We start from the raw sequence: 14,271 nt of genomic DNA, 5'->3' as shown, positions 1-14,271 counted from the left end.
TAAAATCCTAACATGGCTTTGGAAAGCCAGTGCACAAGGAAGAAAAGATGGCTCGCACATATACACAAAAAAGCACATCTCGCTCTCTCACCATGCCGTCTTCTTTTGACGAAGTCCGTTGCAAAATAATTAGGCTACGTAAATGAAAATCGACGATTGGGTTTTACGATCAGGATATTGTATTTACAAGTTTTTTTTATGCCGCAAAACCATTTAGGTGTTTAATGGCGATGGCAGAGATCGTCAGAGAGAAGTTCGGCGCGAGACGAGGAATAATTTTGCTGCCGGCACGAATCTTGGCGTCGATTCAGAGTGATTTTGGCAGCGACCGCAGGTTAGGCAAGGGCAAGGATTGGCTCTGGCACTAGGCCGTGGTTGCAAGCGGGCTTTGGCGAAATGCGAGATCGAGATTTTTCAAAAAGAAACTTCCGAGATTAAATTTGAACATCCTCAAAATACTCGATGGCTTCAATGCGAGCCGACATGGAATATTATCGCTTACTCGGTGTGAATGTTTTAAATCCGCTTACCGTCTAAGCGAAAACAGACACGCACACACTTACCCCAAACATGGCGGACTTCTCTAAAATCATCGACATTTTTTGGCACTAGGAGTGAGGGACCCTGGGTGGAAAATGCAGAGATGGGGAAAAAATAAATGAAATGTTACAAATTGCTAGCAGTATAAGTTGGTGTATGTTTTTGAAATGCACAGAACATTATAAATAGTCTAACGAGCAACATTATTTGTGTATTATGTGGATTGTTTTACAATGTGTAATGCAGAGTGTACAAATGTCGAAAAATATTCAGTAGGAGCAATTGACAGGCAGACAGGCATACCAACAAAAGGCTTCAAAGTCAAAGAATTACTAAAAAGACAGATAGGCAGACAGATAAAAAGAAAGACATATATATATAATAAAAAATGGACAGATAAAAACCCACCCACAAATGTTAAATGAATATGTCCATGTATGAAGACACAGAGGCATACATACAAGACACAAACACACAGATGTAAAAATGTTCGTGCAGACATGCATGTGTGTTTCCACGTGTGCAAGTGCATCATATAAATATATATGTACATAAAGTATGTTGTACATACGCAACATACTCTATATACTTACATTATGTGTGCATGTATATGAGTGTGAATGCATATATAAACGTGTATATAACTACGTATATTTGGCATGTATATCTTCTTTCTTTACAGCTCCTGTTTAATCCACTGCTGGTTGAAAGCTCCGATCATGCCTCCGAGGTCAGGGTGGTCCGTGTCTGTCTAAGTGTATATGCGTACGTGTCTGTACACGTGAGTACACTTTACCCTGCATGTATGTATGTGTGTCTATGTATGTGTCTGCACATGTATTTGTTTATACCTGTTTGTGTTTCCGTGTTCATGTGTGCATGGGTGCGTATATACAGTGTGCGCGAGTCTGTGTGCGCGAGAGACTCATTGCATAACTAGACAAGTTGCCCTGCCAAATAATGCCTGGGTCAGTTATGTAACGGCGCAGACGGGGCTTTTATACATATACAGTACACGTGTGTGTGTCTATACACACACACACATTTACAGAGATATTCGTACGCACATACTATATATCGACACGTACATACACACATTTATTCACACATTGAGTACTAACAAATAACAATAATTAAAATCCCTTTGTCAAACCAATAGACCACTTCTGCATGAAAGCCTCTCTCCCAAGCCGTGTCAATCATTGGGGGCTTCCTGATCATACTTCACCAAGCTGGTCGTGCAGGTTGATGAAGAGGGGGTTTGCCTAGGACTGGTTAAGATTTCACTTGTAAATGATGTTTGCCATGGGCAGGAATCAAATGGAGGTCACCGAGTTCAAAGCGCAGTGTGATAAAGACAAAGATCCCCCCCCGTATAGCCTTAACAGACTGTTGGGGCAAGTGCTGTTAGCGAGCACCTATGAAAGCCGGCACGGCACACAAGGGGGTGGGTGGCCAGCACCACGCCCGGCCGCCTTTGTCTCTCCAGTGCAGATGTTTACACACAGCACCAGGTAATCATTTTAGGCTGAGTCGACCTAAGGGAGGTCCAGAACCGGTTCTGATAATCGTCACTGGTGTTAGCCATGAGCGAGAATCGACCTCGGGTCGCCGGGTTCGTATTGCAAGTGTGCTAACAGCTCCACTACCGCTCCCTAATAAGTATGATAACCACTTTGTCACAAACACAGTATAATTGTACATGTACACATACTGTATATATACAAATACACACACACAAATAAATACACAAACACACGTAAATATGTACATACAAACACAAATATACAGTGTGCCTTATATACATGTCCACACATAGAAACAAGTACACATGCATGGACTAACGATACAAGGGCAGATAATAATTACCACGTTTCTTGCATTGAGCGAAGTTATAGGAACTTGGGAAAAGAGCTGGAGGGGGGGGTGTATCCAAAGTCGAGCAGGGTGAGGAATGGAGGAGGAAGAGAAAAACATTGTGTTCCTCCAAACAGGGTAGCTCAACAGAGTACGGGTGAGAGGAAACAGTCAATCTGCTTGATATGGCCCTTGACATTGTCGGGAGGTATCAAGGGGGTGACAACAATAATTGTCGTGGTCGGTAGTAACGATAAATGAGCGACAGGCAAGTGACCGATCAACTGAACTCATTCATGGTGGATTCTATGAAGCAGTCAGGTAGGAACTCCAAGCTCCTGCCCAGATGTTACATCCACACTCTCAACCTTGGCCAAAACTGTGCCTTGCACAGCAGTGGTGACTAATCAGAGAGCTTGAGAAGGATCTGGCCCATAAATACCTCCCCCATACCAGATTAGCAACGTGGCCGATCCACGACAGGTCAGTGAAAACGGTCGTGCAACGGATTCATTACAGATAAGACCAACACAGTCAAGCTTGATCAGATGGGCCGAGGGACTGACAACCGTACATGATAAAATCATGGACTACGCTTTTATCGTGGAAGTGACGAGTCCCCCTCACCCCACCCAGGGGCTCATTTCAAGTTGCTTATTGACTGATAGCGAAACATCAGCACGTTGGGCAGCTCACAGTCTTTACTTTGTGTGGTTTAAATGAAGGTTAAAGTCATCCATCAATGACTTGAAGATAACAAGTCATTTATGGAGATAACAATGTAGGAGATTAAACGGATCTTTATGAAATTACAGAGGTGACGGTTTCAGACTGATTACCTTCAACAACTGCACATATGAACAGGCAAGTAAGAGAGCTAGAGATCCCTGCTTGCATAGAATGGGGCTTGGTAATACATATGATAACAGACACAATATAGTTGTTTAGAAATGTCGAGAGCAATCCTCATGGACTCTCCAAAACTCTCGAAGCTAGAGCTCTACATGTAAGTCACGGAAGATACCAGGTCACTTGTGGAACGTGCCTGATGAGAGGTGTTACTGATGGTCACCAAGACATAATAATGTATTTAGGTATTAAAAAAACTGATTGTAGATGACGGAAGCCAATACTGGTATAATAAAGTCAAGGCAATAACTTCATTATGCTGGTAGGAACCTCTGGTTACACCAGCCCACAGAGGATGATTGTGTCCGTCCGTCGTGCAGAGAGGGGCTGGGTGGGGAGGGTGGGGAGGGGCTGGGTGGGGAGGGAGGGGCTGGGTGGGTAGGGGCTGGGTGGGGAGGGTGGGGAGGGTGGGGCTGGGTGGGGAGGGTGGGGCTGGGTGGGGAGGGTGGGGCGTCGGAGGTGTGGGGCTGGGTGGGGAGGGGCTGGTCACCCCGTGGTGCCCTTATAAAACTCAACGTTTAACCTACTCACGCCGGCTTGTGCCCGCCCAGTCGGGCATATTTGCGGAATACACCACGCCGCCGTTGACCCTGGCCATTGACCGAGCAACCCAACGTTCCTACCAGCTCCCTCCGCAGGAATGTATTCAGGGAACACATTTCAGCACAACATCGAGTGTGCCATTAGAACCACAAGTATTGGAAATACCTGGCGACAGGAGAATTTGATGCAAAATGAGGCAATTCGTTTGGCCTCTCCCTTGCAATAAGAACTACCGATGCAGAGTAACGGATTAAAAACAAATTTAACTAAGATGTCTATATACAGGGGGTATCGGTAGTGAAGTGGTTAGCACACTGCGCTATGAACATGGTGGCTTGAGTTTTATTCCTAGCAATTGATACATTTTAGGGGGCCAGTGATATGTTGAACCAGTCTTGGTAACCCCTTCACCAACCTGAACTGACTAGTGTGGTGAAGTACAGTCAAGTAACCAACAGCCATGGGGAGGCTTTCTCCAGCAGTGGATTTCCAAAGGACTGTCATTTATAATTAACTTCGCACATACATTTAAATAGGACACAGCTTTCATCAATGTCAGAACACCCCACAAAAAATGGTATGTCCCAGCCACGTGTACAGGTCCCTTGCACGGTTACGCCCAGCAAACTTCTACGTTTTATCCAGCAGCAAATCACACAAGTAAGGGTGGGCGGACCCCAGCCAACTGCTCGTGGAATAATGACATCAATGGAAAATCCACGTTTGATTGGCCATGGCTAGCACAACCGAGATGCAGCTGCTCTCTGCTATTTGGGGGGGCACCACTCAAGGTGTAGCATGGCCACCTCCACAGCAGTTGTGAGTTGGGGGGGGAGGTCACAATCGACAATATGTCCTGCAGAAGGGGTCGAGGCAAGGTGGGAGATGGGAGAGGGAAACGGAGGACAGGGTGAATGGCAGCCAAGTGGATAGCTTGGAGGGCGACTATGTCCATAGGACACACAATTCACAGCCCATGGTGCCAGCACCAACCTCCAGTTTTCTACCATCACTCGCTAGTTCAAAGTGCTGTAGATCAGAGCTCCCGGAAATTTACACATATGTACAAGTGCCGAGACACATGTGTGGAGATGCCCACTTTGGCAGCCATACCGGTAACTCCAATGGCCAGTGATTCCCAGACACAGAGTCTGTATGTTCACTTATGGCGTTGACGAGCAGCAATCATTTGCTCAAATATCGGAAATGCCCATAAATGGCTCTTCTGGCAGAATCGTGTCTATAGATAGAAAACTGATCTGTTTTTGATAAACTGATATTATGAATATAAAATAAGACAAGAACATTGTTTTTACCTTTGTATGCCTTAAAATGTCAGCACCTGAAAGATTTGGAAGGTGCCAAATCTATACATGGACATGATCCTAGAATGACAACAGCCACTATTCTTCACTGCACAGCAGTGATATCACCATTGTACTCGTGCAAAGCTAGGCACACTACAAGGCCATGTGAGGTGGCAAAAGACTGCTGGGAAGGTCGTGGGACAAGCCCAAGCGTTATGAATTAACTGGCTAGAGTGACTAACCGATGTACCACTATCAATCTCCACTAGACTTAGTCTTTTAGCCACCCACACTCTAGGTTTTGATAACTCCATGATGACAATGGACTCCTCTACTCCTACATCTCCATATCCCATTCCAATAGATCAGCACAGAGTGAAGATGCCCACATAAAATGGACAGAGCACCATTCACACTCGGGTGGCCCCCAACCTCTCCTAACCTTTAGTGAGCACACGAGAGGATTGCTCATGTCAGGTGGGTATCTTTACCAACCACATTGACCAAGGTGGTGAAATACCCTAGCCTGAACCATGGTCCTCAGGTCACCTGTATGTTGAACTTAGTTCGCACCGTATATATCCAACGGTGCTAATCGGAAGCCAACCGTGTTAATCAGAGGTGCAACTCTCATTTCATAAAACATCACGGCAGCAGGGTAGGTGTAGGTTTAATCGATGTTAGGAACCACTGGGTAAGAACAGGACGCCTTCTTGATTTGACCATTTCTACATGCAATGCACGGACCCTATCAGAAGAATAAAACCTTGTTGAAAGAGACAATTGAAATTTAAAATGGGGACATAGATGGCAACAGTAAGTTGAGAAGGAAAGAGACTCATCTTCTTGGTTCTTTCGGTAAAGTCACGTAGAAGGGAAATAATAAAATAATAAAAATTTAACATAATAAAATACAATTCTCACGACGTTTCGGCCACAACGCAAGCAGCCATCCTCAGGTGAAAAACAGGTCTGTCGGAAAGACAGACAGCGTCTGCCCGTCCAAGGACGGGTGTATAATAAAAATTAAACATAATAAAATACAATTCTCACGACGTTTCGGCCACAACGCAAGCAGCCGTCCTCAGGTGAAGAACAGGTCTGTCGGAAAGACGCTGTCTGTCTTTCCGACAGACCTGTTCTTCAGAACAGACCTGTTCTTCACCTGAGGACGGCTGCTTGCGTTGTGGCCGAAACGTCGTGAGAATTGTATTTTAGTATGTTAATTTTTTATTATTTTATTATTTCCCTTCTACGTGACTTTATCGAAAGAACCAAGAAGATGAATCCCTGCAGTCACGAAAGCTTTAAAATCGAAAAGGAAAGAGACCTCCGTCGTTCTGGAAAGTGGAAACATTATCTATCATTCAGGTAGAGTTGATAGTAATTATGGAGGAGAGGCATGCTTAGTCCAAAAGTAGAGATTCAGGTTTCAAGTGTATATCGGATAGATTTGCCCAACTAACATTAAGGCTCTTGAAAAACTCCCAAGTTAAAGATACTTCAAGTATATGCTGCAATGAGTCGTGAAGTTAAGTATGCCAAATGTATGAAGACATGTACTAACTTCTAAATGCATTAGACTGCAATAGGTGACTGACACATACACTGGTAAAAAGGTAGAGATTTGAGGATCATCAGCAGGTTTGGAATTGGAGTGATGAGTGTCTATTAGAGTTTGCAGCCAGTAATGACATAAAAATATTGAGCCCCTTTACAAAAAGGGATGTAAGAATTGGATGTGGAAAAGCCTCATTGATAAACTAAGGAACGACATTGACTTGACTCTAATGGATGTCAGGGATATATTTCTTCTCAGAAGATTCAACACAGGAAGCAATCACACACAAGTGCAATGCAAGTTGCACTTTAACATAGCCAAAGTCGGGTCTGAACAAGTTCCAGGCAAAAATTATTATTCCACATCTAAAATCTAGGCCAGAAGGCTTATAGACTAGCTCTATCATATGTACTAGCCTTTTGCCCGTCCAAGGACAGGTGTATTGCACTAAATCTGAAACTTGCAACCGAAAATCAGACCACGACGTGATATTCATTGCATCAATTCGTGTGCAATTTGTAAGGGTGCGGTGACACAGACCTATTTCATTTTAAGGTTATAATCCCTTGTTCATCACGACGTCCTTTTTACTTCTATGTCTCAATAGCGTTACAGAGATCGCGTGACGTGGGGGTTCTGCCTAGGTATTGAGGGTTGTAAGTTGACGCCAAGGAGGAGGGAGGAGGCGCCTCGCCCCCCCCATGTGGAGTGACGTCAGCCGCTAATTATTATGAATGGGGGGGGGGTGTCCATTTGGAGGACGTCACCTTATCATGATTATTAATGAGGGGGCCTGTTCGATGTGGAGTGACGTCACCTGCTCATGATTATTAATGAGGGGGGCAGGTCGACGTGGAGTAACGTCACGAGTGTTGCACACAGACATTCTTGGCTCAGTATTGTATGTAATGCTTTGAGGGCCAAACTGATCAAATGGATGTTAACACTTTACATAATGCAATACTGTAAATAGCACAGTAATGTGGTTGGTGCATTGTAAGTGGGAGATAAGTTAAAAAGCAGAGAAGATAATACATCCACGCACAAACATATTGAGAACAGGGAGAGACGTAAACGCTCGACAAATTATGAAATGCACAGAAGTCTGTGAAATAATTAAGAATGAGAAATAAATAATCGGAGAACACAACACATATGTGATCAAAGACATTGTAGCAAGCAAATGTAGCAGGCAAACAGCGAAAAGGTTGACAATAAGCATTGAACGGCAGCCATGAAAGATAGACGGAATCATACCACGTGACACAATCTTGAAATTAATTATCTAAAAATCATGATTCTTACTAGGGCTGAACCATTGGGGAAAATATCTAATTGTGATTTTTCTGACAGATATTGCGATTGCAATTTGATTTGCGATTAAGTAAAGCTTCAGTTCAATATTCACTGTGTAATAGATTTAAAACATGTGATGGAGCATTACCACATGGTACCATCAAAATATGAACTGCTCGAGATATTGTAATGGAAGGATGAGAACTTAAAAGATATGAACTGCTTCCAACATGTATTTATAAAGAAAAAATTTAAATAGAACAATTAAACATAGAATTGTTCAGTTAAATAAATAATTAAACAATTCTAATAAGAAAGTAATAGGACTTTTCAAATCGCAAAAAATCGCAGACTTTGCGATTTGCTAATCCCATTGTTTCATATTGCGATTTAGCTTTGAAATCGATTAATCGTTCAGCCCTAATTCTTACAATGAGTATATACCATCATACACAATGCAGAATCTTCACATGGATGTAAACATTTTATACACGTCATTAATATTAGGATATAGCCCAGAAATGAGACCAGCTCACTCAGGTGAAGAGGAGAAAGATCCAAATGTCACACTTGAAGAAGTCAACTATTGCCCCTTTTTCACAATTCCAGAATTTCGGCGGCCTACGGCGGGAGGGCTTCTCGCCTCCAATGTCCTCTACTTCCCCTACTGATGATTGTATGTCAGTAGTATCAAAGTCAGGAGTCAGTAGATACTACTGAACATCCTCTACACTACTATAGAGTCAGTATACACTATTGCATATTGTATGTAGGGTGTGTAGGCATGTATAGAATCAGTAGATAGTCGATACTACTATGTTGGGTATGAAATAAATTGATTTTGATGGGGGGGGGGGGATCGACAATTTTTGGAAACCTGTTGGATCAACTTTTTACCCCTACATCTGGGGGGTCCACTTTCTATAACTTTTTGATTCAGTCCTTGTGAAAGGTTCTTATATAAAATTATAGTTGACGGACAAACAAAACGCCGGACGTTTATAATAGACGCAAAAAGGCAAGCTCCTGGACCTGATATTTTAAGGGTTATATAAAGCAGCGGGACCGGTTGTTATAACAAAATTTGACCTGTATAAAGTACCACATTTAATAGAGTACCTCAACGGAGTAATACTTCAATGGGACCTCCTCCTCAAAAAGTGTGATAATACATGACTTTGAGATAAACCAGCTCATTGTCCTCTCATTGCACTTGTATAACATTGTTAGCAGAAGCCATGATAGACGTCTATCGTGTTAACGCCACCCAATCGCACGGTCCGAGAAGGCTTTTATAAAAAGGTTTCTCTACAGTTTACCACACAATGCAGTGGGCATCATATTTCTGTAAAAGACGAACGAAAATCCAATTTTGTATTCACATCTAATGAACCCTCACAAGAGACGACGATGAAAAGACACTCGATTCGGGGTGGAAACTTCATGCGAGACACCAAAAACGCTCACAAACCAACGCAGATATGAAAATATAGAAATATACAGTATGGTATTTAAACATAATAGCATTGTTTCACTAAATCTAAACTCCACTGAGATTGCATGAAGTGCAGCCTTTAACTGTGCATATATATATTGTTAAACTCTGGCTTGCAACTATAAAATTCCCTCCTACGGCTATTAAATTCGGTCTATTCGAAAGCTTAACAGTATATATAGACTGTATCACGCACTGTACAGTCTATAATGCCATGCATGGGACACACGTGTACAGAAGGTATAAAACTCGTCGTCACAAACACAACATGTGCTCACTTACCTCTGAAATATTTACACAAATATTAAACCACCGCCACCACCACCACTAAGAGTTTACTTGCAAATGAGAAATTCAGCCTAACACTGTATAATAGCGCACACACACATGCAGAGAGACTGTCAGCAGACAAATTCCATCAATAAAGATAACATTATTGGCGTGTTATTTGTTGTTTAAGGCCGCGGCTTAGCTCTCGATGATGTTAAATCGACGGCTGTTAAAAACCTAACATTTAAAATCACGAACGCCAGGACGCCGCTTACCGTACGCGCTGTTTGCGAAAGCCTATTTAGTGAAGTTAAAACTCACCGCAATTTTACGCTGCCCCGTGACGTCACCTCATGAATATTAACGACCGCCCCGCGGACGTCAGCCTCATGAATATTATTGGCGGGTGGGGGGGGGTGGAGTCGCCGCCGGTGACGTCGACGATATTAATTATTCATGAGCCGTGCGTGGTTACGTCACGCATAGTAATGAGCGCGAGGTGACGTTGACCCCGCCCCCCGTTATATAACGGTAAGGAATGTGACGATTCCACAACGGCGATTTATAAATTCCTTAGCGAATCGATTCGCTGACAATTTTTTTTATTTTTTAAAGGATTTCTCCACAACTCTGGCCTGATAATTCTAAGTTGGCTTTATGATTTGTTTTATGATTTAAACTTTATGATTTAAACGTTTGTGGGTTTACTCTCCCAAACAACACCGGTGACGCAGCCTTACCGATTGGCTGTGTCCGGCGGCTTTAACAACACGTTGATATTTAAGCGATCGAACCCACGAAAATCCTCTGTTATGGATAACATTGGTCGCGAAAGCCTGCGTGTTAAACCGATTCTAATCACTCTTACTTCACCGCGCCAATCGTTTGAACGCCAAACACAGCACCGTAAGAGAATCGAATATCGATTCCCATAAACGCTGGAATCGTTTAAACCGATTAATAAAATTCGACTTCCAACATTGGATGCATTCATCAATGGCATTGAATAACGAACAGGGCCCAACTTACCGATGTGTTTAAGTTCTGTTTTAGTGATTTTAACACGTTGTCTGCATCGACCCGTGGTTGTAAAGCGACGTAGGAAAATAGATTTTAGACATTTTCTTATAACTGTGGCTCCGTCTCGTTTAACGTCTGGGCCTTCTTGTTCGCTTTGCGTTAAACGTTGCAAATTGCATACCTCTTCTTGGTTCTTTCGGTAAAGTCACGTAGAAGGGCAATAATAAAATAATAAAAATAAAACATTAAAATTCCCTTCTACGTGACTTTACCGAAAGAACCAAGAAGATGAATCCCTGCAGTCACGAAAGCTTTAAATCGATATTGCATACCTGTCAATCCCTTAGGGGCCGTCCATAAATGACGTCACGCACCTGGGGGGGGGGGGGGGGGGTGAGATATGTGACGTCACATAAAAATGCGCAACTTTAAATATAAACAACACGTTCTAAGTTCTACTTAGTAAAATATAATTGTGACAAATAATTTTGATTCATTTTCATTTTTAACTATTTGATTATTTAAATTTACTAAGGTCACCTTTTATTTATTCCATGAAGAATCATTTTGCTTCTCCATCGGGGAATGGAGAAGCATAAATTTAGTTTTTAACATGTAGGGCTTTCGTGACCAACATTCATGTTTTTAAAGGTTATTTAGAGTTAGATTGGGTCAATAATAAATGTTGTCGTTAACCCGCCTCCACGGCAGATTGGTTAAGGTTCGTCAATTCTGGTAAATTTTAAATGTCTTTGGGTTTTCTCTCCCAACATACTCCGGTGTGCTTTACTAGTAACTAACTGGCACGTGTTTAGGTGACACAACTTACTAATTGGCTGTGTCGGGTGGTGGTGAGTTAACGACACATTTATATTTACTAGACCTAAACCCCCCCAATAAAACTACTTTATTATGACAAGGCACTCCCTGATGGCCGATGTGGTTGATGGGATGCTTATTTATTTTGTCATTCGTTTGTACAAATCACAAGTTAACGCAGCAGTCAGTGGCTCTGGATGAAGAGGAAAGACCCCAGCTGGGCCCCAAAGTGAGAGGGCCAGGAGGTATGCAGTCAACAATGCTTGACTCAGGGAGGAGGACGCCCCTGCCATGCATAGTCCCATGTGATGTTGGCTATCAACAACAAGGCAACTCCTATGACTAATTGGGAATAGGACGCAAGCGTAGGATTGATCACCCTGTCGCTGGCCGCCTTTGGGGAGGGTGTATAGTATGAAAGGCCGAAACACCCTAGGAACCAAAGGTTCACTACTGACGATGCGCTCCCCAAATTTCACCAGGCTCACTATTCATGAACTCTTGGAAGTGCTTGCACAAAGGATAGTAACATCTCATCCTGTGTTCTTTGGAATCGGTTCCCACACGCACCGATCAATTCACTAATGTATTAATACTCTTTGATTCTTTCGGTAAAGCCACGTAGGTATAAATAAATCACTATTTATTTTAATAGTGATTTATTTTATTTATTTTAATAGTGATTTATTTTATACCAACGTGACTTTACCGAAAGAACCAAAGGGTATGGATTCCTGCAGTCACGAAAGCTTCAAATCAAGATTAATGTATTAATATTTGTGTAAAGATGGACCGTTCCTTGTCAAGAGTGGGTTTTGTATCCCAGACAATAAAGCTTTGGCAAGTCCCGAGTCTTTTTAAGAGCTTAAAACACGATTAACATTTAGTTCAAAACTAGCAATGTTACCTTGTTCACAAAACACGACATTACAATTTGAAATGTCAAATACTGGTAGTAATATTACACGAATCGCTTGGTCAATAAATACAACAAATACACACACTTACCTTTTAAATGATAAAATTCGCGTGAATTTAACACCAGCACGCGGTGCCACACGTGGTTCGATTCATTTCCGCCGATTCATTTACAGTATTCATTGCAGTGCCACGTGGTTGGGTGTGTGCTCAAGTCACTGACGAAGGGGAGCGGAAGTGTAGGCCTGTCCTGAGACCTCCTGCACCTAGCCTGGCACCGTAGGGGGCACAGCTGGTGTATCTACCGGTCATCTCAGTCAGCCAACCCATGGCACCTGCTGGGTCTGTCCCGAGACCTCCTGCACCTAGCCTGGCACAGTAGGGGGCACAGTGGTGCATCTACCGGTCATCTCAGTCAGCCAACCCATGGCACCTGCTGAGTCTGTCTCGAGACCTCCTGCACCTAGCCTGGCACAGCAGGGGGCACAGCTGATGCATCTCCCGGTCATCTCAGTCCGAGTTCGATTCCTGCTCACGGCCACCAACACCACCGGTGACGATTATCTGAACCGGTCCTGGACCTCCAGCTAGGTCGACTCAGCCTCAAGTGAGTACCTGGTACGACGTGTAACACATCGCCACTGGGGAGACAAAGGCGGCCGGGCGTGGTGTTGGCCTTTATAGGTGCTGCTCGCTAACAGCACTTGCCCCTACAGTATGTTCAGGCTACACGGGGGAGCTTTGTCTTCAGCCACTAGAGGTCGAAAAAAATCCCCACTACGAATTCCCCCCTTAACACTTAACATTCAAGTATTTTTTAAAGCTTTCGTGACTACAGGGATTCATATTCTTGGTTCTTTCGGTAAAGTCATCACGTAGAAGGGAAATAATAAATTAATAATAAAATAATATCTAATTTTTTTTCCCTTCTACGTGACTTTACCGAAAAAACCAAGAATAACAACATTCAAGTAATTAAACACTCTAATCTTGAATCGCGACTGCATTGCAGGCGGGTTTCGTCGCAATGGAAGTAGCGTCCAGCGTCTCCCCCTAGCGGCCAAACACTCAACTGCAAGCCCAGCCAAGAGCCAAGCCACGCTTCGTCAGCCACGTGTTTATTCCACTGCTGGATGAGGGCCTCCCCCCCCAAGTCGTCGCCTTTTTTTTATTATTTTACACGCTTTTATTTAACTCACTCCGTCTGTTGTCGTATCCTCAAAAAAACTTCTAAATACATTTTTTACCCACTTCCCAATGTGCTATCGACTGCAAACTTGGTATAGGTATGTCATACTGATGACAATACTATATTCTATCATAAAAAATCCAAAACATATTTTTTTACATTTTACACGCTTTTATTTAACTCACTCCGTCTGTTGTCGTATCCTCAAAAAAACTTCTAAGTCAAATTTTTACCCACTTCCCAATGTGCTATCGACTGCAAACTTGGTATACTTATGTCATACTGATGACAAGACTATATTCTATCATTAAAATTGAAATCTATTTTTTTTACATTTTACACGCTTTTTTATTTAACTCACTCTGTTGTCGTATCCTCAAATCTTGTAACTCAATTTCAACCGTCTTCCCAATGTCGTATCGACTGCAAACTTCATATAGCTATGTCATACTGATGACAAGATTATATTCTATCATTGAAAATTAAAATATATATTTTTTAACAATCTTTTTTACGGCTCCAATTATCCACGCTCAACTCACGTTGC

General features: G+C 42.7%; 1 protein-coding gene across 5 annotated transcripts in view; it reads right to left on the bottom strand.

Moving 5' to 3' along the window:
- Nucleotides 1-12,770, bottom strand: part of LOC144740593 (nuclear factor 1 X-type-like) — a 39,244-nt gene extending 26,474 nt beyond the window's left edge. For 3 of the 5 annotated variants that reach the window (XM_078623418.1, XM_078623413.1, XM_078623424.1), the window contains exons 1-2: nt 10,100-10,178; nt 564-624 (exon numbers count right to left, since the gene is read on the bottom strand). In XM_078623418.1, the coding sequence (XP_078479544.1) occupies nt 564-599 (36 nt within the window). In that variant the 5' untranslated portion in view covers nt 600-624; nt 10,100-10,178. The other 2 variants (XM_078623414.1, XM_078623415.1) reach the window with 2 other exon arrangements.
- Between the last annotated feature and the right edge of the window lie 1,501 nt (nt 12,771-14,271).

Source organism: Lampetra planeri, chromosome 3 (genome assembly GCF_965212315.1).
Source record: "Lampetra planeri chromosome 3, kcLamPlan1.2.h2, whole genome shotgun sequence".
NCBI lineage: Eukaryota > Metazoa > Chordata > Hyperoartia > Petromyzontiformes > Petromyzontidae > Lampetra > Lampetra planeri.
Note: the sequence above shows the minus strand (reverse complement) of the source record. Positions and strands in the feature narration are given on the sequence as shown.